Here is a 27,545-nt window from a genome sequence, read left to right on the forward strand (position 1 = left end):
GCTTTAAGCAGCCAAAAGTCTACGGCTTACCATGTCCGCCTGCTAGCCGAATTCCGTTGTCCAGCCCTGCTTGTGTGATCTGTACAGCAAGACCCCAGGCACTCAATAGGAAGGCCGAAAATTCGACCTTGTACTGAGTGCGCATGTGATAGGTGCTGTGCATGGTCTTGTTCACAGAGAAAGACTATACTCATTGTTCGCAAAACTGTATCTTTCTGAGGAATTCACTCCCCTTTTCCCATCCCACAGCTGCGAGTGTCTCCCGAGCTACCCCGGCATCCCCCTCCCACAGGCTGGCGCAGATCAGGCGACGAAAGAGAAGGACACAGGCCGAGATGTTCTCAGAACTTATGGGCTGCTCCCGAGCCGAGGCGGCACAGCAGACCCAGTGGAGGGAGAACATGTCGCAATACCAGCGATCACACAGCGAACGGGAGGACAGGTGGCGGCAGGAAGACCAGCAGGCGACTCAAACGCTGCTTGGACTAATGAAGGAGCAAACGGACACGCTCCGGCGCCTTGTAGATGTGCTGCAGGACCGGAGGCAGGAGGACAGAGCCCCGCTGCAGTCTATCTCTAACCGCCCTCCCCCGCCACAAAGTCCCATCCCCCCCTCACCCAAAGTCCCAAGAAGGAGGGGCGGCAGGGGCCGTGAAAACAGTCACTCCACCCCTGCAGACTGCTCAAGTAACAGGAGGCTCTCATTCCCAAAGATTTGATAAGTCCTTTCCTTCACTCCAAAAGCACCTCATCCAAGCCCCCGTCCCAGTTTCATCCCCTGTGTAGTTGTTAATAAAAAATACGTTTCTGTTAATTGCTGTTTCCGTCATGTTCTTTTAGAGGAGAGTGTGTTTGAAGGGGGGGAAGGGGGTTGGTAATTGGAGAGGACAGTCACCTTTACCAGGGTACAGACACGGGGGCAGGTTCAGCGGAAGGTCACACACACATTGCAGTCACTAGGCACCTTGGTCAGTCTGGGAGGTGGTTTTCATGTTCTGTGTGGGGGGGCTATGTGAGTTTGTGGCGGGGGAGGGCGCTTACAGATCTTATGCAGCGGTCCTTAGCCTGGATGACAGAGCCACGCAGCAGGGGATCTGTAACCGCCCTCCCCGGCCACAAAGTCATATAGCCCCCACACACAGAGTCCCGAAAAGGAGGGGTGGGTGGCAGGCTCCATTGAAACAACCAGTCCACCACTGCGGACCGCTCTAGGAGCAGGAGCCTGTCATTCCTCGAGTTTAGAAGCGTCCTTTCCATCACTACACCCGCTCCCCACCACAGTCTGCGTCCCAGGTTCAACACTTTACCACGAAATCCTTAATAAAGAAAACGGTGTTAATGAACGAAGTTTCATTTATTTTATTTTTAAAGGTGTGTTGGAAGGGGAGGAAGGGGGTTGGTAACTGGAGACGATAGTCAACATTAACTGGGTAAAGAAACGGGGGCAGGTTCAGCTTCTGAATAAACAAACTTAATAGTCACAGGTTACCCTGCTCACTCAGGAACCTAGCTTTCAAAGCTTCCCGGATGCACAGCGCGTCCCGCTGGGCTCTTCTAATCGCCTGGCTGTCTGGCTGGGCGTAATCAGCAGCCAGGCGATTTGCCTCAACCTCCCACCCCGCCATAAACGTCTCCCCCTTGCTCTCACAGAGATTGTGGAGCACACAGCAAGCTGCAATAACAATGGGGATATTGGTTTCGCTGAGATCAGAGTGAGTCAGTAAGCTTCTCCATCTCCCCTTTAGATGTCCAAAAGCACACTCCACCACCATTCTGCACTTGTTCAGCCGGTAGTTGAAGAGTTCTTTTTCACTGTCCAGGGCGCCTGTATTGGGCTTCATGAGCCACGGCATTAGCGGGTAGGCTGGGTCCCCGAGGATGACTATAGGCATCTCCACATCCCCAACAGTTATTTTGTGGTCCGGGAAGTAAATAACTTCCTGCAGCTGTCTAAACAGACCAGAGTTCCTGAAAACGCGAGCATCATGAACCTTGCCCGGCCATCCGATGTTGATGTTGGTAAAACGTCCCCTGTGGTCCACCAGTGCTTGCAGCACCATTGAAAAGTAGCCCTTTCGGTTAATGTACTGGCTGGCCTGGTGGGCCGGTCCCAGGATAGGGATGTGAGTTCCATCTATAGCCCCACCGCAGTTTGGGAATCCCATCGCAGCGAAGCCATCTATGATCACCTGCACGTTTCCCAGGGTCACTACCTTTGAGAGCAGTAGCTCAACGATTGCGTTGGCTACTTGCATCACAGCAACCCCCACGGTAGATTTGCCCACTCCAAAGTGATTCGCGACTGACCGGTAGCTGTCTGGCGTTGCAAGCTTCCAGAGGGCTATGGCCACTCGCTTCTGGACAGTCCGGGCTGCTCGCATCCAGGTGTCCTTGCGCTTCAGGGTAGGGGACAGCAACTCACAAAGTTCCAGGAAAGTTCCCTTAAGCATCCGAAACTTTCGCAGCCACTGTGATTCATCCCAGACCTGCAGCACTATGCGGTCCCACCAGTCCGTGCTTGTTTCCCGGGCCCAGAATCGCCGTTCCACAGCATCAACATGACCCATTGCCACCATGATGTCCACAGCGCGGGGTCCCATGCTTTGTGAGAGGTCTGTGCCCCTCTCAGACTTAATGTCCTCACCGCGCTGCCGTAGCCTCCTCGCCCGATTTCTCAGCATCTGCCTCTGAAAAAGGTGGATGATAAGGTGCGAGGTGTTGACAACGGTCATAACTGCAGTGATGGTCGCAGCGGGCTCCATGCTCACAGTGCTGTGGCGTCCGCGCTGTCAATCACCAGAAAAGTGCGCGAACTGATTGCCCGCCGGCGCTTTCACGGAGGGATGGCGGGAGTGACGGTTGAATGACGACAGTTACCCAAAACCACCCTCGACACATTTTTTGCCCCAGCAGGCATTGGGGGCTCGACCCAGAATTCCAATGGGCAGCGGGGACTGCAGGAACTGTGGGATAGCTGCCCACAGTGCACCGCTTCCAATGTCGATGCTTGCCCTGTTAGTGTGGACTCACAAAGTCGAATTACTGTCCTTAGTGTGGATACACATGTTCGACTTCGTAATATCGGTTCCACAAATTCGCTTTAAGTAAAATCGAACTACTCTCGTAGTGTAGACATACCCTAAGAAGTGGACAGCATTATCTCCCGTAAATGTAAACAAACATGTTTGTCTTAGCAGTTGGCTGAACAAGAGTGGACTTGTAGGCTCTAAAGTTTTATATTGTTTTGTTTTTGAATGCAGTTATGTAACAAAAACATCTACATTTGTAAGTTGCACTTTTATGTTAAAGAGATCGCACTGCAGTACTTGTATGAGGTGAATTGACAAATTCTGTTTCTTTTATCATTTTTACAGTACAAATATTTGTAATAAAAAATATAAAGCGAGCATTGTACACTTTGTTGTAATTGAAATAAATATATTTGAAAATGTAGAAAACATCCAAAACTATTTAATACATTTCAGTTGGTATTCTATTGTTTAACAGTGCGATTAAAACTGCAATTAATTTTTTGGAGTTAATCGTGTGAGAGTTAACTGCAATTAATCGACAGCTCTACTGATGATGATACCACTTTACTTTTTCAGAGCATGGTCATTTATTAAACCCAACGTAGCCTGTATGAAGTCGGCAAATATACGTGATGATCATAATTTTACAGATGCAGAAACTGATGCACTGAGAAGTTAAGTGACTTGCCAAAATCCACACAGAGCTGAGGCAGAGCCAGAATTTGACCTCATCAGTCTGACCCCCACCACTGCCTTCAATCCACAAGACTAGACCACCACCACCACCAGCACGTTTTAAAGGTACAGACATACCTTTACTTCCCAAACCAGAACAGGAAGAATACTTCCACGTTCAGTTACTACACAGTTAAAATAAAAGAAAAGAAATATCTAGATCCACTAAGTAGCAGACAGAACATTGTATGTTCTATTGTTTAACAATTTACTACATGTCTATTTCCATGGCCTCTAGGCACACCATAGACATTGAAAACAAAATATGTCCTAGTATTGTCCCCGCAATGGCAGTAATAGTACTAACCTCAGCCTCACAAGACAGGGAACAATTGTTAGTCTTAGTCTCAGGTCAAGCAAATCCTTGGAGAAAATGATAAACCTTAGATCATGGGGTCAGCAAGTTTACATAAGAATGGCCAGACTGGATCAGACCAAAGGTCCATCTAGCCCAGTATCCCGTCTTCCGACAGTGGCCAGTGCCAGGTGCCCCAGAGGGAATGAACAGAACAGGTAAGTTTGAACTAGGCATAGCTACAGCATGTGTAGTTACTTGCACAGTATTCTAAGAGTACATGATACTCTATAGGCAAGGTCTCTGCCCCCACTGCATCTGCAGTTTAAACAAGCAGCAGTTTCCTATCTGGGGATCCTCCACTGAGAACACCTAGCATCCATGCCTCAAGCACTGCAGCTATAGTAGTAGTGCTCTGGGAGAGGTGCAATCGGGGTAGTCAAGTCCAGATCCAAATAGGGTTTTTGATATTGCCTCCAGAATGCCCTTATTTCCAGCTATACTTGATTAATATTGTTCAGAAGGCCAAATTCTGCCCTCAAGGGCACTGCACACAGTATATCTAAGGGCAAAGTTCTTGGTTTTAAACTATTACAGGATATTATCAACCTAAGATTCAAGGCCCTGCTGATGTTAATAGCTTAGTAGGAGTCTGGGTGAAGAGAAACAGGGGAAATGAAAGGTGCTTCATTGTAGAGAATGTGCTCTCTGGAATGAGATGCTAAACCAAGAGACCCATCTTGTTGTTTGTTCAGATAAGTTAAATATGATGCACCATTATCCAAAACAGTACTCCAAAGAAATGATTAAAATGTTCTCACAGAACATTAGACTGGATAACAACTTATTCAAATTAATAGCCTTATATTAGACTTAGGAAGGCAGTGTTACCTAGTAGATAGAGCACTAGATGGGGACTAAGGATCTGGGTTCTATTTACAGCTCTGCCACAGGCCTTGGGCAAGTCATGTCACTCTCTGTGCCTCAGTTTCCCCATCTGTAAAATGAAGATGATGATATTGACCTTCTTTGTAAAGCATCTTGAGAGCTACTGCTGAAAAGCTCTGTATAAGAGCAAGGAATTATTATATTATGCTTAGTAGTGGAGAAAAGGCCCAGCTCCTAGCTAACTCTAAGGCCTGGTCCCCACTAACCCCCCCACTTCGGACTAAGGTACGCAAATTCAGCTACGTTAATAACGTAGCTGAATTCGAAGTACCTTAGTCCGAACTTACCGCGGGTCCAGACGCGGCAGGGAGGCTCCCCCGTCGATGCCGCGTACTCCTCTCGCCGAGCTGGAGTACCGGCGTCGACGGCGAGCACTTCCGGGATCGATCCGGGATCGATTTATCGCATCTAAACCAGACGCGATAAATCGATCCCAGAACATCGATTGCCTGCCGCCGGACCCTCCGGTAAGTGTAGACGTACCCTAAGTGAGTAACTTCTACAAAATTACCAGAAAGAAGAGGTAGCACTTTGAGGCAAATTTCTAATATAAAAACTGCCATAAAATTGACTCAGTTCTGATCTCCTGCTACTAACGAAAGCAAAGACTGTTACCCCATCTGTAAAATGCAGGTAATGTTGCGGAACTTCTTTATAAAGTGCTTTGAGCTCTAAAGACAAAAAGTGCTATGAAAGAGCTAGGTATTATTATGCTAGTGCTTCTTTCCGACCCGTTTCAAAACAGTAGTTTTAGAAAGTACACAACTGAAATCAAATGCAGGTATCTCATCTAACTTCCCTATTTTGCTACTTCAAAGCTACTTAAACTGCTTAGGAGTCACGTAGGAACAAACTTGTTCAGGGGTCTGGTGACTGCCCAAATCTGGCTCTTCACAAGAGGAAGTGAAGATATTGCAGTTTTTAATCAGGAACTGACAGCACAAACCTGCAAGCTACTCTTAACTGTCGTTAACAAGACACAAGGGGAAGCTTCTCCCATGCCCAGAAAATGCAGGGCTTTATAGATAACCAGCACTCTGAACTACTCTTAGAAACTATCAGTAGCCAGTCTAATAGCAAAGATTAAGCTGACTATAGCATTCTGCATAAAATGAAGTCAAGAGCACTTGGGACTAGAATAAATCATCCTAATTGAGCCTGGAGATGACAAAAGCATGAACTATAGTAAGGTCTGGACAGGAGGTAACCTTTAGAGCATATGTAGATGGAAGTAAGTATTACAAGCCACCAGTGACACCTGCAAATCCTGAAATAATTAACTTTGTAATAGTTAGGGCCACTGAAATCACCATTGTCCCAAGATGAAGGAAACCCACACACAACAGTGGTAATACGTATCTTTAAGTACATTTTAAAACTCCTAATACAAAACAACGTTATCATTTACCCTCACTGTCAAAGAACAGAACATCTGTATTTTCAATCTCCAAATAATTTAGGATTTTAAAATTCAGTTACTGATGTTTAGAATACATGGATTATCTCACATTCTAGATTGTTACAGATATACTTGCTCTTTAAGATGAACTTTAGGAGAAACTGTTCCTCTATCTGGTAAGCAGCATTGTTACTTATTTTAGTTCCCTTATTAGGCATCATATATCCTTGTTTATAGATTATTTCTTCCCTCCCCACCCCACTCATTTTCAGTAGTGCCTTTAGTAAAGAATAATTTATCTTCCTTGTTGCTCTTGGTGGCAGTAATCAGTCAGTCAGTCAGCCTAGACACTAAACATGAGCCAAGTGACCAGTTCCAGGCAGATGATGTTACAGAAGTTTTGTTCATAGTAGAAAAATGTAATTTCCAGGAGATACAGGAAGTTACTGTTTGGGGACTGGAGTTTCCAGTAGTTATAGTTCCCTAATTCATAGTTTAATAGAATTTAAGTCCAGAAGGGACCATTAGATGATGTCTGACCTCTATATCACTGTTGAATTTCACCCAGATAACCCTATTGACTTCAGTTAGACTAAAGCATTCCAAATCCTTAAGAGGTTAAACTGTTGTGTGCCACAGGCAGAAAACAGGAGACACCACAGTGTCACCATTGCCTTAGGCCCCTGCAATAGCAGAGAACCGATTAGGTGAAATATGCCCAGATGATCCTAGCAGTCAATTCATGCTTCAGAGGAAGATAAGCAACTGCCAACATCTCTGTCTGACCTGGGGGGAAATTTCTTCCAGATTCAAAATCTGGCAGTCAGCTTAAGACCGAGAGACTATTTGGGGGCAGCTGTCACAGATTCACAGGGTCAGTGCTATGCCCCCAGCCTTTGAACAGTTGCCTAGGCGTACCTCTTTAGGGATGAGGGGGAAGGTTGGTCACACCCTGAGCAAGACTCACCAGGCAGGCATCTACATAATAGGATAAGATTTGTTGTACCCACCTCAAGGCAAGGCCCACCACATCTGGCACACCATCTTTATCTGTGGATAATTTGTTTCTTTCAAAGAATGTAAAAAACACCCTGGATACATGTTGCCAATTATGCATAAAAATAATCTTTCAAGACTGCTGCAGGTAACCAGCTGAAGCCTAAGTTTTAATTATAGGCATTGTCAATGCAGAGTTGCCAGTGTTGTAAGTGTACTGAGGGCAATGCAGGCAATCCTGTTCTCCCCATGGGTCATGAAGGAAAGGTGATGGGGAGGACCTCATGGCCTGAAAGGACACCCAGGACTAGCCCAAGCCCCTGCACGTACAAGCTGTAGGAAAGTACATCTTTTAGAAAGGTATCTAATTTTAAGAACTCCCTAGTGATGGTGACTCCACCTCTGCTGTAAGATATTCCAATGTTTAATTATCCTCACTGCTAGGACATGGTGTCTTATTTCAAGGCTAACTTCAACTCCCAGCCAGTGGGCCTGGTTATGTCTGTCAACACAAGTGAAGAGCTTCCCCCATTAGATATTTTGCATGTGTCAGTACCTACAGTATATGTTTTTAATCAAGCCACCTCTTAACCTTCTCTTTGCATAAACTGAGCTCCTTAAGCCTCACATCCTAAGACTCATTTTCCAGGTCTTGGATAACATTTGTTATCCTCCTTTGAGCTTTCTCCACTATTTCCACATTCTTGAAGTCTTCTTGTAGCAGTCTTACAGTGCTGTCACAGGCCTTCAAGAAGTCCATGTATACATCAACATAGCTGCCTTTATCAACCAGAGTTGTAATTTTGTCCAAAGAGACTAAATGGATTTATTTTCTACTCCCCTATTCAATGCGAGTAGAAAATAAGTTGTAAATATTACAAGGTTAACACACATGTGGTATGATAGGAACTTCACCCTGAGATTTTCCTAATCAAATCTGCATTCTGACTTACATTAAGCCAGGGCTACATGATCCAACTCTACTGGAGGAAATCTCATCAGGCAAATGGTTCCCATTTGTGATGTAGTAAGGCTGTGTAATAGGGCACTATGGGGCCATCTATTTAACTTAAAGATAGGAGCAAGAAGCATCCATTCTTGGTTCCCATGTGCTCTAGTAAGAGACAAGCTCAAGTCTGAGTAATACTCAACAGGGACATGCAATATTTAAGACTATATTTTAACGGTCTTAGCTAGTTAGTGCTCACCATATTACTCCTGTATTAGCACTTTATCCCATTAGACGGGTGTAAACAGAGATAGTGCTGAAGGGCATAACAGGGAGAAGTGATGAGCCTCAGTAGCTGCAAAGACTTACCATGATGGGCATGGCATAAGAACCGTGCCTTGGCACAAGTTCTCTTACACAAAATCGACCAGGGGAAAAAAACCTGTCACTACTGCTTCTTATGGAGAAGGTATCTGTAAGGCAGAACAAGAGCCAATGGCTAGAAGTTACAACCAGACAAATTAAAGTTAAATTTTTTTGCCTTATTGCAAACAGCTAGGGTGATTAGCTATTGGAACAAGCCACCAAAGAAGTGGTGGATTCTCAATCTGTTGGAGTCTTCAAATCAAGATTAGATGACTTTCTCAGATATATGTTTTGCTCAAATGAAAGTTATTGGGCTCAATGATCCCTCCAGTCCTATCTGCTGAGTCCAGTCCCCTGCTATCACAGCCAACCCCCGTCATATAATCCCTTTCAGATTGGAGTAACAATGAAGTTCTTCAGTCTGACTCTTGATCTAATGGTTCCTTCTGTCCTTAAAAATTTATGAATCTAACATTCACAGTGATGGAGACTTGTTCTGTAATTACACAGCCAGATAACCATAGACTTAGATATGAGATAAGAGTTCTTCCGGACAAAGCTGTTTGAAAGAAGGCTGGTGATACTGGACAAACTAGTTTATTCTACTTTTAAAATCCTACTTTGCAAGCTCTTTCAGAAAAAAAATGTGTGGTGTATTTTCCCCATTAGTATTCTTATCTGGGAACTTCATCACCAGGAATTTACTATCATTTAAAGCTTTTGGCTTTAACTATAAACCTACATTCCCTCTCAGATTATACTGCTACTAAATGGAAATACCATTATACTAGTAAAGCCTACTGAAGATATGAGGCCAAGTTTTGGGTTGCAAAGGTGAAACTGGGGGCGGAGTTCCAAAGAGTCTGAAGTTTGAGGGGAAAGCAAAACAGCAGAGTTCAAGGTTGCAGGAAGATCTTACAGCACATTCTTTCCCCATTCCAGTGGAAAGCGAACAAAACTGTCTAGGAGTTGTGTTGCAGCTATCCTGATCTATGGAAGACACAAATATTTAAGCTGCCTGTATTTTCAGTGACAAATTTAGAACTTAGATTTACTTGTACACTATACTGGATCTACAGGAGTGTGTCTAACAAGTTAGTCTGATAGCACAACTCTCCCATCTCGCTTTTAATTGGGAGGCACTCAAGTTTTACAGGTAAGCATGATGGATCTATATCAAGACCTTCCCTTTAGAAACATACCTCAGGTGTGTGAAGCTCAGACATAATTCCAAGTTGAGTTTGTGGGTTTCCAGATCAATTTATTGACCTAATTTAGCCAAATCTTCTGATAACTCTGGTGTGTATTGTGCTGATAAATAGACACTGAGAAGATTTAACAATTTCTTCATTTAATAAGTGAATTATTTTCACTACATGGTATTGTACACTGTCATCTGTTCAAAAAAAGATTAACAGTTTTGTTTTTAAAAACAAGAGACTTAGATTTGTATAAACTGGTGAACAGAAATAACTCCTGTGCTTGGGTGGTTAGCAAGTTATTTTCTACGCTTCTTTGCGGAAGCAAGTCTTTAGGCCAGAAATGGACAAATTCTCAGGCAGATCTAGAACCATTTCCACAAGTTACTGCTTTCTGGAACTGGCTGCCACAGGACAGCTGCAACTGTAAGAAGGTTCACTCAATAGAATATATTGAAATTGTACAAAACGTTGTTTACCTTTACCATTAATAGCACAAACAGCACAGCATTACAACTTGCTATTTAAAGTCAGAACTTCCTTTTATCTCCAAGAGAAAGGCATGAATGTAAAGCCCTGCCAATTCATCTTGATGGGTTGTGTAGATACAGCTTTTTAAACAGAAACTTTGGCTTCAGGAAAGAGACACAAACATTTAAAATAATGGCTTTAATTTTCATTTAAAGCATATGGGAGGGGAAGTGTGCTTTAATTAAATATACATCATACCAGTGATGCTGGTCAGGTTGAGGATTATTTCTTATGTTGACAGCAATAAAACTAATGTGTACATGACAAGACATTAAAAGAAAAGCAATCCCTTTAAAACAAATTTTTAAAGTAAAAAAAGTTCACAGTAGTTTGTATAAACAGTATGTAACTTCAGACAGTAACAAATTTCTAATCTCACAGCACACTAGTGCCCTCTTTAGTTCCTAAAGAAGAAAACAAGCATTTACACTAATTGTACAGATTCAAAAAAGTCAGTTGTACAATTACCCATAATGACAGGATAAGATGCTGTGGAGTGTACAGCTGTAACACCGACATAAGGGAAGTTTTAAAAACTCTTCTTGGGAAGGGAGAAAAGTCTTTCATTTGCTGTTACAACCAGCAAATGCCATTCATTAAATCAAAATGAAAAACCACAAACACGTTATCTATTTTGAGCAAGCTGAACAGTACACGTTACAGTTTTAAAAATGGAGGTTATATACTATAATACAAGTCCCAACTAGGCTGTACCAAATTTACTATTTCTTCGCTTGTTTTGTGATCATACCCCTTGGTGGCGTTACAGGTCTGCTAGCATTAGGCTTCTTTTTCTCTGCAGGTTTCAAAATCTGAAAAGACAATTCAGTCATTTACTATGGTGATTTAGCCAGCAAATAACTAGCCAATCTGCTAATTTGCTTGTAAAAAACATCATACAGGTGACCATTATGAGTAAAGTCAGCCAGCAGCTCTGCATGCTCAATGCTAGGAGTAGTGTGCTCCCTGCCCACCTAACAGTTATGCTAGTACTAGACCAGACTATCTGGAATCACGTGACAGTAAGAGTCAGGAAACAGATGAGACTTCAGTTGGAAAAATCTAATTCAAGGTGAGAAGTGTGCTCTACTTTATGCCAATGTGGACAGAACCTAAATCCTTTCTGAGAAGAGAAAGGGTGACTGAACTGAATGTAGCCTTTCCAGCCACCTTTCACATTTGTAAAAATCTATTTGCAGTGAGAAATAGTACTTTTTTTTTTATTAATAAAAAAGCAAATTTGTTAAAGGGCAAAATCTTAAGATACTGTACCTGAAAAGAGCACATTAGAGTTTCATCCACACTCATCATGGCACCAGCATTGTCAAATTCTCCACAGTAATTTGGGGCAGAAAACAGAGTTACCAATTGCCTTTTTGCAAAGAACTCATACCCATCTTCAACCACCTTTTAATAGAAAAATAGCTCTATTAGAGTAGAATAATTTCTTACCAGTCACATAACTATTTCTCAAATGACATGCATCTAAGTTAGCCCACATACAGCTGTGAGATGGTATGATTGTCTATCACAGACAGCTGTGGAAGAGCCATTTAAGCCTAGACAACAGAAGTTCTAAACTAAGTAGATCAAAACAGAATTACGAATGGATACAGGGCCCACTCCTGCAGTGTGATCTAATAGCAATGAAATTATGGGACTCTGCTGAGGCACTAGGATCCCACTGGGAGATCAGGGCCATGGATTGTACTTGTAAAATTAAGATACCTGATGAGCTCTACATATAAGATCCAAATCATGTTTATGGAGAAACTTTGCAACCACTTCAGCACCAAATGTGAAGGACACTCCTCTGTCATTTTCACCCCATCCTAAGACGTCTTTGTCAGGGTCAGACCATAACAGATCACAAAGAAGACCCTGATCTGGTACATCAGTGGGGCGCATAATTCGCCGAATCTGTTCCATTGACTGAAGGTCTGGCGACAGGCCTGTTAGGAGTTTTAAGATGTATAAATGGTTAGTGTTTTACTCAAAGTATGTTCCACACATTAACAAACATTTTGAATCACCTATTAAGACAGAAAAAGCCTTAAAGTCCATCCTGTTGATTTGCTGGTGGCGATTAGTATCTATAAAGTTTTATGGCGATTCTTTATGTTTATCCAATTTTAAAAGCTCTCTGTAACAGGGTGGTCTGTCACCATCAAGAAGCAGTGGGGCCCAGAGCCAGCCAACCCTATTCCATGACATGGCCTCGTTAAGGAAAAAAGTTCAAAGGAGTGGCATGCAAGCCAGCAAATGACTACCAGATGTTATACAGGTACCTCTTGAACACGATAAAGACCAACTGTTGGGGGGTGGGGGAAACGAGAAGAAGAAGGGGGGGGGGGGGGGAAGAGAGAAAGCCTGGTGAGGAGAAGCCTGACTGCTGAAATACAGCACAGCCCAACACCCCTTAACTAAGGGGAAGGAACCGAGTGGCCTACAAGCATGAACTGGAAGTCTCAAGTGGGACAGTGTGGGTCTGAAGGGCTGAGAGACACACTATTGTATAACAACTTAATAAATTAGACTCCAAGGAAGGGGACATTACTTTAAGTACCCCAGGCTGTAAATGAATTATTGGGAGAATCAGGAAGGGAACTGAGTGCAGGGTACTTTGAAGGGCCACACCATGCCACAAAGAGGTGTAAGTGACTTGTCTTCACAGCTTTACGATTTAGCAGAAACAGTTGCCTATTGTGCATGTTCACATATTTAGGTATAAGGATGAGGAAGGTCACTTCCGCATTTTACAGAATACATCATTCTCACTGCTTAATATTTGTGAACACCTACAAAGTGTGCCTTTAAGACAAACTGAAAGATATTTAAATAGTAGAAAGAATACTGTACTTGTCAGATTGTTCAGGCATAGTAACATGAAATACTAAGATGGGGAGATAGTGTTACAGTAACTTAGTATAAGTAATATTCATACTATTTTTCACTGTAGTATCTAGGTAAGCTATAATTGTTGCAAATTATAGACAGATACCAAGAGTTGCAATAGGCAACATGTCACTGCTGAGATACTTGGACTGTTTTATACATTAGACCCATCCAGTTACTGAAGTGGTATAAACAGCTGTAAAAAACCTAACCTAAGTACACTTCAAAAAGGGTAAGACTGACTTTTAGGTGTAGGCTAACCCCTTGGCATGTCCTGGGGGTCCCCCCCAATGACCAAGAATTTATTGTCCTTTGTAGAATCTATATCGGACTCAGACCATCTATTCGGCAAATTACGTAGATTCTCTATTTGAAAGGAGAGGGGAGTGCAGATGAACTTCTATAGAACAGGAAAAGCAGACCGCCATATATCCCAAATGGTACTAAACTACTTGCTCAATTAAGTATTTCAATGCCTAAAAATATAAGCTCTGGAACTTGCTGCATAACAACCTATTTAGGGTTGGTTTACTTAACATAGCCTTCAATATCCAGCTCAACCTCAACCTTCAATATCCAGCTCAGTGCATGAATTGAGCCTCCCATATTCCCCCCGGGAGAACAGGTGTTTCAGAATTTCAGCAACGAGGATTAAACCAACAGGGAGTCATTTTCCAACTATGCAAAATGCATAAACACAAACATGGAACTAGCACACCTAGACAACAGATTAGCAAACACTTGAGTAACCACTAGAGAAGCACCACATACCTCCATGACAGCAGAATATTTTCTCATCCACAATGGCTGCAATTGGTAAACAGTTAAAACAGTCTGTAAAAGTTTTCCACAGCTTAATGTTATATCTTCTTTTACCTACAAAGTTTTAGGGGAAAAACAATTAATATGGTCTCCGAATGAGAACTAGAAAGGATCCAACAGTGTTACAATGCTACTATTGCTGTCTTAACTTTGCCACGGTGTAGAAATGAAGCCTACACACACACACACACACAGCTCCTCTTAGACGCAATGCATTTTACTGCTGATGAAAAAAGGTTTTAAGATGTCTCAGACTGTAGCGAATTCGGAAAAGCCAAGTGGCTCTTAAAGGTTTCTTTTGGAGTGGTAGGAGTTTCCATGTGTAGAATGAGACTGACCTTTTACAGATTAGGGCCAGATTCTCTGGCTTGTTCCACTTCCATTGCATTGCTCATATCTTCTCAAACAGGCACAGAGCCAGTTCAACCAACTCCTACTCTCCACCCCACGCAGCCCCAGTATAGGGGCATTTTGAAGTATGCTGCACTCTGGAAATACGTAACTAAAAGACTGTCCCTTGGAAACCACTGTTGACTAGTATTCAGAGCAGCCTTGAGGCTACTCTAAACTTAGCAGGGACTGTACCTGACATAAAACCAGTCAGAGAATCAGGGAGCTGCAACTGTCTCCCTAACACCCCCCTACTCAACTGTACCCAGTTGAAGCTAAGCTTAGTAGAAAACCTGGACCTAAAATTTAAGCACATTAAAAAAAAAAAGTTGTGTTTATACAAGTTATCCTAAGCAGCACCACAGAGGTGCATGCTATTTTATATAAAAACATCTAAGACTAATCTATGTTGTCCAACAGTGAGTATGTAGAAGATTTAGAAGTCTCATTAATTCATCCAAAGAATGTTCTGGATGAATCAATGTGAGATAAAGTTGGAAGAGACCCCCACTCCCATATGAAGTCTATTGTATTTTGCATTAAAAGTATCACGTAAGCAACTAGCAAAGCAAATGACCCACAACACAAATAATTTTAGGGCAAGATAACATGTTCTCCCCCTATTTTCATTCAACCCTTTAAAAGTGAAGTTATCCAGCCTAAGTTTTTTTTTTTTTAATTACACCCCAGAAGCCTTTTAAACGTAACTTTAAGTACATTAAAGTTATGATTAACCAAGCACTTGTTTAGAGATATTCTTAGCATAGACCAAATATATTCAGAGTTTATTTTGCTTACTGACCCCCTAAAGTTGGGCAACTTGTGTATGGAATTATGCTAAGATTTACATTGTATACTTATGTAGTCTTTGTCCTAAAAGAGCCTAATTAATATAGGAATCAACACTTTCTCCCAGTGGCAAGTGACAACAGTACACAGCAACACTGTATGTGGCTCAGAGTTTACCAAAAGCTACCCTCAACACCATGGTGAGATACTGGGTCCACACCAACACTCAGGGACAAAGGCCACCTATTGAATCAGCAATGTAATTTCATGGGGCACCTAGGTTTTCCTTTGAGGTCTTCCATCCATACACATACTGTCCAAACTGCTCAGCATGCAATATCAAATTAGATCACAGCACAAGATAATATAGGACAAGGTACTGCCGCCATACTAACATTTTGGTATATAAACCTAAATTATCTTTTTCAGAGTTCAGAGGACACCAGTACCCCTCAACTGTATCAAAAGTAGTGGGTTCTTTTGACTTTTAAAGTGTTTTAATAATGAAGAATCATAAGTTATGAAGCCAGCTCTATGAAGTTGGGTGAAACAAAAAACTGTCTTTATTTTCTGCACAATTTGTATCCTTATACTCCCCAGAGTATAAAAAGGGCTAAGGGATTTTAAAACTTAGAGGTAATGGTTTTCCAAGCAAAGTTTATATTTTGAAATAGCATATCACTTTAAAAATCAAATGTGTATATTGTGGACAGCACAGATGAAAAAAATTGTCTTTATGCGTGCTTTTAGTCCACACACAGCCAACAGTGAAGGTCACAAGGCACAATAACTAGGAAAGCTGCACTCATTTCATCAATTCCATTTGAAAGGTTGTGTAATTATTGATCATGTACTACTAGAAAAATGTTAAAGCAACAAGCCCATCACAGCGTGCTACTGCAGGTCAGTTTCTACCCTGCTTTCATATAGTTTACATGAACATTCTTTTTAAGAGTATTATTGCTGGTTGCCAAATTGTCTTTGAAGACTGAAGTCCTCTTCATAAAGGATTAGGTTCACCAATGTTTAGAGGACCAGAAGGTCTATGCGCCACTTAAGCCCAATTTTGAAAAATTAAGTGAAGCATAGCCCTTGTGCTCACACCATGCATATTGGTGAACTTCACAGAACAGTCACAGTATGGGTAATAGGAATTCAGCATTCTCCATATTGTATTAGAAGGTAATTCAGTCTTCATGAACCATTCACTCCTTGGCCCCTCTTCTGTCATCCGTAGTAGCAACTGAATGATGTGGATACATTTATACTAAGACCACCAAGATCAAATTTGCCAGTCTGATAGATCTGAACAAGACATGAAAGATTCCACATTCCATTGCCAAACTATGAATATTTAAATCTTAAGAGTTTTCTTTTAATAAGCCAGTAGTGAAGTGGAATCAAAACCTTTACAGTCAGTCAGATTTCCAATAAATAAGTCACTTGTCAGCAAAATTATTTTTACCAGGAGACAAGAATGCCAGTTACAATTTTAGTTTAGAAGTAAAACTGCAAGCCAAAGACAAGTCAATTTTAGTATTTACTGTTCCATTAGGATGCACAAAGATAGCTTCAATTCTCCCCCTGCCTCCAAAATATATACAATATTTGAAATGTATCAGGTCCTTACTGTCTTCCCTTTGTTGGAAGACCCTGACGTGATCTTTGGAAGAGATGAAACATGTCAATCCTGTAATCTGAGCAGCCTCTGTGTGTCCTCTAAAGAGAGGGGCAGCAGAGGGTGGATAAAAGCTGATGACTTTAAAAAAGTGGACTTATTTGAATTAAATACAAGTTCATTTAAAAAAAACCCTAAAATTACATTTGAATTTAATAATCTTTAAAATCATTTAAATTAAATACAAAAAAATATTAACTAGTACAACGTATTTGCTGCCAAGTTTTAAAGAAAGTCAAACCACTAAAGTGGTGGAAGTCACTGACTAAGTAACTGGAACCAGATATTGTTGAAGTGCTAAACCAGCTTTTGGAAAGCAGTAGTCACTTCTACAGGTGCAGAAAGATTTTTCCCTTCATTTCAGTTTATTCTGCTAATTGAGTTTTATGACTAGTTCATTTGAAGTTAAGAAACCAACTGGAAGTTGAAAAAAGCAGGGAAGCTTGTTTTTATCTTCCAAGCTATGAAAAAAAATAGGTGTGAGGATGAGATCTACTAAGTTGAATCTCGAAAAACATAGGATAGGATTGGACCCAGTATGTTTTAGCTCCACTACAATCCACAAAACTCCAGCTGAACACTGTAGGTGCCTACATTCGACTCCTATGTTTTTGCTGTAAGAGTTCCCTAGGAGCTTACTGTTTCTGTCTCTGGGAATGCGCACTACTGCCTCAATCTAGGCGTCTGGAGTCCTATTGCCTGCCAAATTCCCAGAGCGATTCCTGAACCGGGTAAAGACAGGTATTTGGCCACCTAAGTCATGTATATGGCCCAGTCTGGTAGGCATGCTCAGAGGCTGTTTACAGGATTGGGACTCGTTCAAAATCCAGATGGAGGAGAAAATCCAGCCAACAGAGGTGGCACCTACCTTGTAGGTTTTAGCTAAGTAGTTAGAGCTTGCCTGGGTTGTGGAAAACCCAGATTCAATCCCCCATTCTCTGTCAGGAGATAGAGGATTTGAACAGGGGTCTCCCACCTCTCAGGAGAATTCTTTAACCAGTGAGCTATGAGATATTCTGATGTGGGGCTCCCTCAGTCATGCTATTCCACTGTAGATAAATAATAAAGTGTCTCTGGAACATGGAGGGGGGAGAATTGAACCTGGGTTTCCCTCATCCCAGGCTAGTACTCTGGGCTAAAAGTTATTAGGTGGGCAGCACCATCACCATGTATATTAAGTTATATCATTGCTTAAATACATTTTTATAGATATAGTGTACCCTACTGGTTCATGAAAAGAAGCATCAAATTTAGTGTAAAGGCTATATTTAGTTACAAATGGTTACCAAAGGAGAAAAAAAAAAAAAATCAACCTTTTTAGTTATTTTCCTAAAGAAAGTACAAATGCATATCATGCTGTATCACTATTCAGGTCCTCCTGAAAAGCAGAAATAAGGATCAGCTATTTCTAATGTAAACAGTTTTATAAAAAGTCACATCTTGTATTTATTATCTGGTAAGCAGGGTAGAAGATAAAGGACCATTTATTCGCTAAAGGATTTACAATGTAATTACACACACAAGTTTTATACTTCAGAGAAAAGGTAAATATTTTTGTGCTGCAATTTAGAATTTTTATCTTATACAAGATTAGATAGGCTTACAATTTGAACTTTAACAGTGTACAGCAGTGAGCGCTGTTAATCAGAGCAGTGATCAAATAGGAATAACATTTTACCAGTCATTCTACACAGTACTTTCTATTTTGCTGATCAAACCATAATTAGATCATTGAGGGTACAAATTTCCAAGAGGCCACCTGAGCTATGCAAGAGAGAAGCTGTAAGTTGGTACACAGTTCAAATAAAACCAGACTGGGAGAGAATTTTTGTAAGCTAGCATAATTAAGTGCATAACAACCCTCCTCCTCCATCCATCAAAAAAACAAATGTTACTTACATTCATCATAAAATCCATAAATTCTATTAATGCTGGCACATTCATGGTTCCCTCTAAGAAGGAAAAAATTCTCAGGATATTTGATTTTGTAGGCCAATAAGAGACAAATTGTTTCTAAAGACTGTTTTCCTCTATCAACATAGTCACCAAGAAATAGATAGTTGCTTTCTGGTGGAAAACCTCCATATTCAAAGAGTCGAAGTAAGTCATAATATTGTCCATGGATGTCACCTTAAAAACAAAGGCATTCATAAGCGGTGGTACATAAGCGAGACCTTCACTACAATCGCTGACTGACTTGCTAGCCAAATAAAACTTGAGAAAAGCTATATCTATTTCTGATCTCATGTAAAGCTACATGCTGCCCACCACAGATGTCTGAAGAATCAAATGGTCTCTAGTCTATTAGTATGAAAATTATGCACATTCAGCAGTATACAGAGTCACTGAAGTTACATAACCCAGCAAGTTGTGCTGAATGACCAAAGAATTGCTATTTAAGAATATTCATACGTATTTTTTAATACCTCAACCCAAAAGTTAAAGCTCTTTGTGCTCAATCCTATAGTCTTTACTCAGGTAAACTCCATTCGACTTCACTGTGAGTTTTGCCTGAGAAAAGATTCTATGATCAAGACCCTTTATATTGGTCTTAATGCCTCCTGATGGCATCCATCTGCAGCTTTTCATTTCAGAATGCTGCATATGTAAGTATTAGAAGATCCCTCCTAGATATAAATCTTGAGTACCATTTATGGATGTGTTAAGAAAGTAACAAGATTATTCAAATCCTAGCTGCAAAGTTGGCTTGGAAGTGAATGCTACTTTCACTTCTGGTCTAGATTTTTTTTTTTTAAATAGATCATGCCCAACAATCATACTTATAAAGACTACTAGATTTTAAACCAGCTGTGCAGTTATAAGATATAATGAACAAATTACTCTAAATTGAGGTAATCTTCAGTCTTAGAAAAGGATTTAATAAAACAATGTAATTTAAGAGCTGAAGTTACATATTCTTACTGGAGTGGTTTCTATTTTGCCTTTCATCACAATATAAATTACTTAGGCTAGGAATCTATGCCCCAAATACCTTGCCTAGAACTATTATGGGTCTCTGTTCTACCCCTAGATTCAATCAGGGCTGTGCTGAGGGCAGGGCTTTCTTCATACAAGGTCTGCTGTTCTGGGACTCTCCCGCATCCCCAATCCAGAAGTAGCCCATACTTTTTTGGTAGTCTAGTTTCAGCAAACTTATCTTTGTCATTGGGGTTTCTGCTCCTCATCCCCCACTTTTTTACTTCTGTATTTGCTACCCTCTTCATTACTATTCTTTATATTAACCGGACATTTGTTTGTTTATGCCCTTGTGCTATAGCCTTTTGTTCAGATCAGCTGATTACAACTGATGTTTTACATTAGTTCTATTGTATTTAGATTTAAGACACCTATCAATAGGTATGTAAGAAACAAAATATTTCTGCAAATATATTTCCAAGTTAATGCCTGTTCACTGAAAGCCAAGTGTCAACTGACCAATACACAGTAAGTCACAATACTTACCACATATTTTAAGTGGGGCTTCAAGTTCTAGTAGAATAGGCTGACTGAGAAATATTTCTCTGGATTTCAAGCACAGTCCTCTAATTTCATTCTCTTGAAGTTGGACGTTTTTACCTGGTTTTGAACCCCTCACTGTGGGAAGAAGTTAAAAACTGGTTAAATGAATCAAATGACTTGTTAAGTGTCAACCTACTCCCAACCTCCAAGGTTGCAGTGCTGCTCAAGTTTAGTCTGGTCCCCCTGAGGAGGGAGACATCCAGGCCAAATCTGAGAGAGTGGCTTTGTGACTAGGTTTATGGGATTGTAGCACCACTCTCAGATTTGGCCCAGCCAGCCCTGTCATTATGACAGAGAGGTGGCTGGCCAAACCTGAGTAGCACTGTGACCCTGTGCAGCATGGCACAATGCCCAGAGCAGAGAGCCAAGCCCAGCGGCACTGAAGCCTTTGGAGTCGATGCTGCAGGGAGAGCTCTGCATCCCACCAGTGACACTTTCTCCCCCCCCCGCCCCCATTTTACACATTCTATCCACTTCTATCCTGCAGTCTATCTGTGCAAATTAGACATTGCCTGAACATGTAGTGAAGTTGTAAATCAGTTTCAAACACCTTAAACAGGTGGGATAAGATTAACAAGTAAAGAATAATGCATGCCAATCTGTATCCATTTATATACATTTTAAATAGAAGAACAAATAATCATCCAAGTATAACAAGGTTATTATTTCATCAATGGTGACCTAGAGTCAAAGAAAAAAAATCTGCTTTGTTGAACCCTTTGTATTCACAGAGATAACTTTTAAATTAATTTTTACTGAAGCTAAAATTAGCACTACTATCCAAGAACCAGTGTCATAACACAAAGTTTAACAAATAAATTTGACAGTGCTTAGTCTTTAGGTGTGATGTTTTCCAATTTGAAAATAAATAGCACAAAGTCAGGAATTTAAAAAAAGGTTTAGATTTTAGTCCAGACAAGGTGTCTATACTAGAAAAGAATACCCATATTATAGCAGCCAGCAAGCATAATATGGGTACTCACTTTTCTAGTATAGACACATATAGCCGGTTTAACTCTTAATGGACTAAAAGATACCATTCTTTGACCCTAGCGCCCCCACCCCACTTGTAATTTTTATAGTGAAGTTCAGTTTCAGAACTTTAAAAAACTAAGTTGCCCAATTCCTTTCCAGAACACCTTTTAAAGTATGTTTCTTGTGATTCTGCAGCCTTATCTATCCTAGAAAAATTAGCATCTGCGTGACATCGACTGTCATAACAGGTACAGTCGCAATGGTAGTAGCAATGACCTAACCACTAGTGTAGACAGAATTCCAGCATATGAGGCTTGCCTACACTATTTTTCCTAGTGTAGACAACGCTGCAGAATCACAAATTGATTGTTTTTTTGAAGTTCTGAAATTCAACAGGTGGTGGGGGCCCCAGAGCTCCCAGCCACCATACAGTTGCCCAGTCCCTTCCCATTTTATCATGGATATTTTTAGTAAAAGTCAGGGACAGGTCACAGGCTTCCGTGAAATTTTCTTTACAGGGGGTCCCCGGTATACGTCGGGGTTGCGTTCCTGAAAAGGATGACTGATACTGAAACAACGGATACCGGGGAATTTTTCCCCATAAGAAATAATGGCCTGGGTCACCTCTTCCCGCCCAGTTCCGCCCCTTCCTCCGAGCATGCCCCATTCCCACTCTTCCCCCTCCTTCCCAGCGCCTCCTGAACACTGGGGGAAGCGCCCAAAGAAAAAAAAGTCATGCAAAAGGTGAAGTGACTGATATGAGGATCAGGACTGATGTGAATCAGAATACGTTCCCCTATTGATGAGCGATGGATACGTGAAATGACAGATAAAGGGGAGACGTATACCAGGGACCCCCTGTATTGCCAGTGACCTGCCCGTGACTTTTACTAAAAATATCTATGACAAAATCTTAGCTTTACCCATAATCAATGAGGACCCCATCCTGAAATAAAATTTTCCTTAACCCCTTCTTCTGGCCTTCAAACACCCCCCCAACCTCTCAAAGCTCATCATCAGAAGCCAGCTCCCCACAGACCTGGACACCTACTCAAAGTGGCACCAGACCCTGCAAGAACAGATACAAAAGCTGCTACAATGATCAACAGCCCCCGTAACATACCCTTCCAGGTCCATGGGTTCTACACATGCCTATCACAACACATGGTGTACCTCATCCAGTGCACTAAATGTCCCAACAACTATGTGGGTGAAACCAGACAATCACTATGTCTCGAATGAACTCACAGGAAAATGATAAAAAACAAAACACACATCACAGGAGGGTGAACACTTTTCACAAAGACATCACTCTGTATCTGACTTATCAGTCATCCTCAAAAGGAAACCCAGACATTTTCAAAAGAGGAGACTGGTAGCTTAAATTCATAACTTTGCTGGCTACTAAAAAATATGGACTGAATAGAGACACTGGATGTATGGCTTATTTTACAACAATCACACACACACTGCCCACCCTAGCTGCCTTGCCCACCTTCCTTTCTCCCTTATGGGCAGTACTAACAGGCCACTTCACCCGGAATGGCCCCTTGAAATGTGTTAACTACTTTGATAAACAATCGATTCATTCTTGTGTTTAGCTGTGACACTGAGGGCTTGTCTACACAGGCAATTTACAGCTCTGCAACTTTCTCGCTCGGGGGTGTGAAAAAATACACCCCTGAGCGCAGCAAGTTTCAGCGTTGTAAAGCGCCAGTGTAGACAGTGCACCAGCGCTGGGAGCCATGCTCCCAGCACTGGTAGCTATGCCCCTCATGGAGGTTCACGCACCCACACAAGCCACATTAGAGCGCTGCCATGGCAGCACTTTAGCGTTGCCAGTGTAGACTAGGCCTGAGCATGTTTCCCAGACCTGAAGAAGAGCTCTATTACTCCTGGAGAAATTCTGTGCTACTGCATATGCACATAATTAATGAGATGCACATATTTTAAATTTTTTGTGCAGAAAAAAGCTTCTGCTGAAATGTTGCTACAGTTCTGCCTTTTTCCCACCAGAGGACAAAGTGGCGATAGAACAAAGCAGCTGCTCCCGGCCAGCGAGGGAAGAGAAAGAGCCTGTAGTGCCTTCTTCGCAGCGCCTGTCAGGCCAGGTCAGGAGACTTGAGCTATGGGGAGACAGACAGCATGGGGTGTTGGTCACACAGGGGCTCATAAGGGTTAGTGAGTGAGGACAGACTGGGGCAGAAGCTGAATGGGAGTGGAGGCACAGGGCCACAGGGGGGAGGAGGTGCACAGCTACATAAGAACAGGGGAGTGGCTGGGTGGGGGAACAGAGTCACATGGGGATGGAGGAGGGGGTGGGTGTCTGAGTGGGGGCGAAGGGACACGTGGTGCAAAGACACATGGGGGTGCAGGAACACATGGGAACAGGGGCAGATGTGCCTGACTGAATGGGAGAGGCTAGGGGTCAGCCAGGGTCTGCATGAGGGAAGCTCCCCAACAATCCCTCCCCACCCCCCAAAAAACCTGTTCCATACTTTTCCCACCCATACCCAACAACCCTCCAAGTTCACACCCAGGTTCCTTCCCAGCAATTTATTTCCCCCTCCCTCAGCTCCTCTGTTACCCCTGACTCCCCCAAGCCTTTGCACTGCTTCTGAGGGGTGCGGGAGAAATGGTTCTGTATTGTAGTTTAAATGAATTATTACTCAGAGTTCTGTATGCCTAGTAAGGAATCTGACAAAAAACATTTCCTGAATCTTTTTTGTTGTCTGTATTGTTACAGACATACTTGCTAACAGGTATTTTGAAATAAATGACCCAAAATAATTGAAACTGGTGTGATTATGTGGTATTTTGACAAATAAAATATGCAGAATTTTAAAATATTTTGCGCATAATTTTTAATTTTTTGGCACAGAATTCCCTCAGGAGTAGCTCTATGTAAGCATGTCTCTCTCACCAACAAAACTGATCCAATAGAATATCTGATCTCACCCACAGTGTCGCTAATATCCTGGGACCAACATGGCTATAACACTGCATATCTGTAATATTATCATACATCATTGATATTACATGGCATTACTGGAATTGCCACTAAATTTCAAGTGTTCCATTAAAATGTTAAAAGCAAGTAATGAAGCATGGAAATGAAAGTTATGAAATAAAGATTTAATAGTTTATTGCGCATGAAGCTACTCAGCCATATAGCAATTTTCTAAACACTTTCTGAGCTGAGCAAGTTGTCCAAAATGCCAAATATCCAGCAGCAATTAACAGAAATTTATAGAAAAAGTGATCAAAGTTAATTGCATTATAAGAGAGAGCAAAATTAACATTTAAATATTAAAGTTAAACTTTGCTTTAAAAAGCTTAACAAGTGTCTGGTCTTATCTGTAATTTCTGTGGAGAGGAAACAGATTTAACCTTGCATTAGTCAGTCTTACTAGGTACTACTACTACACTGAAACCCTGCATCCCATGTTCTAAAAAAGCAAGGAGATTAAAAAGGCTTAGAATGAGCAATATTATGCTGTCCACAGGCACTCAATTATATTTGTAACTAGACCAAACAAAGATGGCACGAGTCTATTTTTGCTATAATTTACGTGATAATTTGAAACCGAAATCAGTATTAAATTTTCAGGGATTTTTCTGTAGATGTCCATTGAAACACCAGAATCTTTTGTTTTCATGTAAGAACAAGCAATTTCTAGCCCTTTGGATGCTGATAGTCTTGACAATAGAAACTGATCGCTCTGTTGCCAGTGCACATTAAACTCATTACCATAAAATGATAGACGGAAAGAGCGAAGTGGGGAAATCTCTTGAAGTTCAGTGAGGTACTTTTTTTCCCCATGACCTCTGAAATGCTTTGCTCCAAAGGTGTAACCAGGCCAGAGAATGGAAATTTTAGTTCTCTGTGGTCTTAATGATTCCTAAACTAGCAAATATGCATAATCTGCTTGAATTGCTGATGGCGATATGATACTTCTGTCCTGATGTGTTGGAAAGGTACTTCCTGACTTCAGAAGTACAAGATGGTCAGTAGGACTGCCTGTGATATGAGAACTTGTCTATATTTTTGGAACAAGAATTCTCATCCACAATAAGAGAGCTGGCCAGAGAAAGCAGCATATTCAGCCTGAATGAATCCTTAAGAGGTTGCTCTGAGGGATTCTCCAAATAAATTAATCACACTAAAAGTCACAGATTGTTACTATAGTGATGTAAACTTCTGATTTTTCTTTGAACTCTAGACCAACATAAAGCAGCTTGGGCTGAGATCATGCAGGAAGATACCACCTGGCAGTTTGGCCATGTAATCAAAAAAAAAACAATTTTTTTTTAAATGTGTGCTTGATAGTATTGTACATATAAATTAATATTTTTCTAGAGGCATTGAAAGCACCATCTCTAGATCCAAGAACTGAAGTATTCTGGGATTTATAGTGGCTCAGGAGGATTCAGTTGAGAACAGAATAAAATAGTTCATCCCAAGTACCATTTGCTCCTGATCTTTAGGGATATATTAATACTGCTGTCTTATTCTCCAATGTCAATAAGAAATACAATGACAGATTCTTTCCCCTTTTAGACAGATTCTCTTATCAAGAAGAAACTTGGATTAAGGCCTCTTGGTATAGTTGTTTCTCTTAGCAAGACAATCTTCTCCATTGTGGAAGATATGAGAAATTATGGAGAAACTCTGTGGCCAGAATGAAAGATAAGGGAAAGATGATAATCCTCTGGGTCCTGTGCTACACTCCAGCTTTTGAACATTCCCTTGGAAGAATCCCTTCACTGTGCCGGACCCCCAAGGGGTCTCGCTCTTCGTTACAGGTACGTGATGCAGTCTCCACACCTGAGACTGAGCCTCTGGACCCCGGCACTGTATCATATGTGAGCTCTGCTCAGCAAGTGCAACTGTGCCAGACTCCTGATCAGAGACTTTTACACTCTTCAGGAAGCAATGCACCTCAACAAGTGACACCAGACAGCCTTTTCAAAAAGGAGGAGGATTTATTAGTCAACTGAAACACAGAATCAGGAAGTCCTTACATTAGCATAGAGAATCAAGGTTAAGACAGTCCATCCTGGCTAAGCTAGCATTCCATACAGCCAAGTAGACATGGAATCCATTGTTTTCATCTCTCCCTCTGTCAGTCCCAGGTGAGATGCCAAGTCTCTCCCAAAAGCCATATAGTCCTATCACCTCTCAGTCCTTTGTGTTCCTGCACATCCAGGTTGAGTTCACATGCTCCAGTGCCTCAGGAGTTTCAGGGTTAGATGTTAACTGATCAGTTCTTGGTGCTCCCATGGTCTTCCCAGATCCTCCACTGATATGGGTCGGTTTCAGGCAGTCCTCTAATGAGGCATTCGTTCCACCACAGACAGTTATGTGAGAACCCCTAATGCCTCCTGATCTGTCCCCAAAGTAGCTTTTTAACCCTTTTGTACCCCCGGGGTAGCAACCCCTAGTCAAGTAAGTTACTGCCAGGCACATCATTTATTAAAGTATTACAGAAAATTCCCACTTCACCAGATGTCAACGTTCTAATGGACGTACTTTTTTTAAGGCTGCCTGAATTGGAAACCACCATCACCTCTACACATAGCTGCTGCTGACTCTGCCCATGGCCATCTTGAAGGAACATACTCTGACAAATCAGAGGTTGAAGTCATAAGACTAAAAGAGCTAGCCAGAAGCACTAGTCCATTGGCGCTTTCCATGACTCTAAATTGCAATGTGTGAAGATAGCTGTGGGGAGACAAACAGAACCAATGGTGCCTTTGGGACTGTTTTCTCCCTTCATATTGACCTGCTACTGCAGGACTGACCTCTGAAGACATGAAGATTCATCACAGAAGCCTCAAGCTGTCATAAAAGAAAGGCTAACAGGTTCCAACTACTCAAATTCCCAGAAGTTTAAGGGAAAAAAACTCTCTCTAAAACCCTGTTGGAGAGTAGTCAGCCTAAAGCAACTCTGTGAAATTGAGGAAGATAAATTAGGATCAAAATGCAGTGTTGCATCAGTCCAGCAGAGGGCAAATGAACTGAAA

At 41.6% G+C, this 27,545-nt stretch overlaps 1 protein-coding gene across 1 annotated transcript in view; it reads right to left on the reverse strand.

The window, feature by feature from the left end:
• Positions 1-10,065: 10,065 nt before the first annotated feature.
• PPP1CC (protein phosphatase 1 catalytic subunit gamma) overlaps positions 10,066-27,545 on the reverse strand; it is a 29,106-nt gene continuing 11,626 nt past the window's right edge. The window contains exons 2-7 of the mRNA XM_065417987.1: positions 20,487-20,618; positions 18,924-19,154; positions 14,117-14,221; positions 12,179-12,402; positions 11,723-11,857; positions 10,066-11,262 (exon numbers count right to left, since the gene is read on the reverse strand). Coding sequence (XP_065274059.1) covers positions 11,173-11,262; positions 11,723-11,857; positions 12,179-12,402; positions 14,117-14,221; positions 18,924-19,154; positions 20,487-20,618 — 917 coding nt within the window. The 3' untranslated portion in view covers positions 10,066-11,172. The remainder of the gene's footprint in view (positions 11,263-11,722; positions 11,858-12,178; positions 12,403-14,116; positions 14,222-18,923; positions 19,155-20,486; positions 20,619-27,545) is intronic.

This window comes from Emys orbicularis, chromosome 16 (assembly GCF_028017835.1).
Source record: "Emys orbicularis isolate rEmyOrb1 chromosome 16, rEmyOrb1.hap1, whole genome shotgun sequence".
Taxonomy (NCBI): domain Eukaryota; kingdom Metazoa; phylum Chordata; order Testudines; family Emydidae; genus Emys; species Emys orbicularis.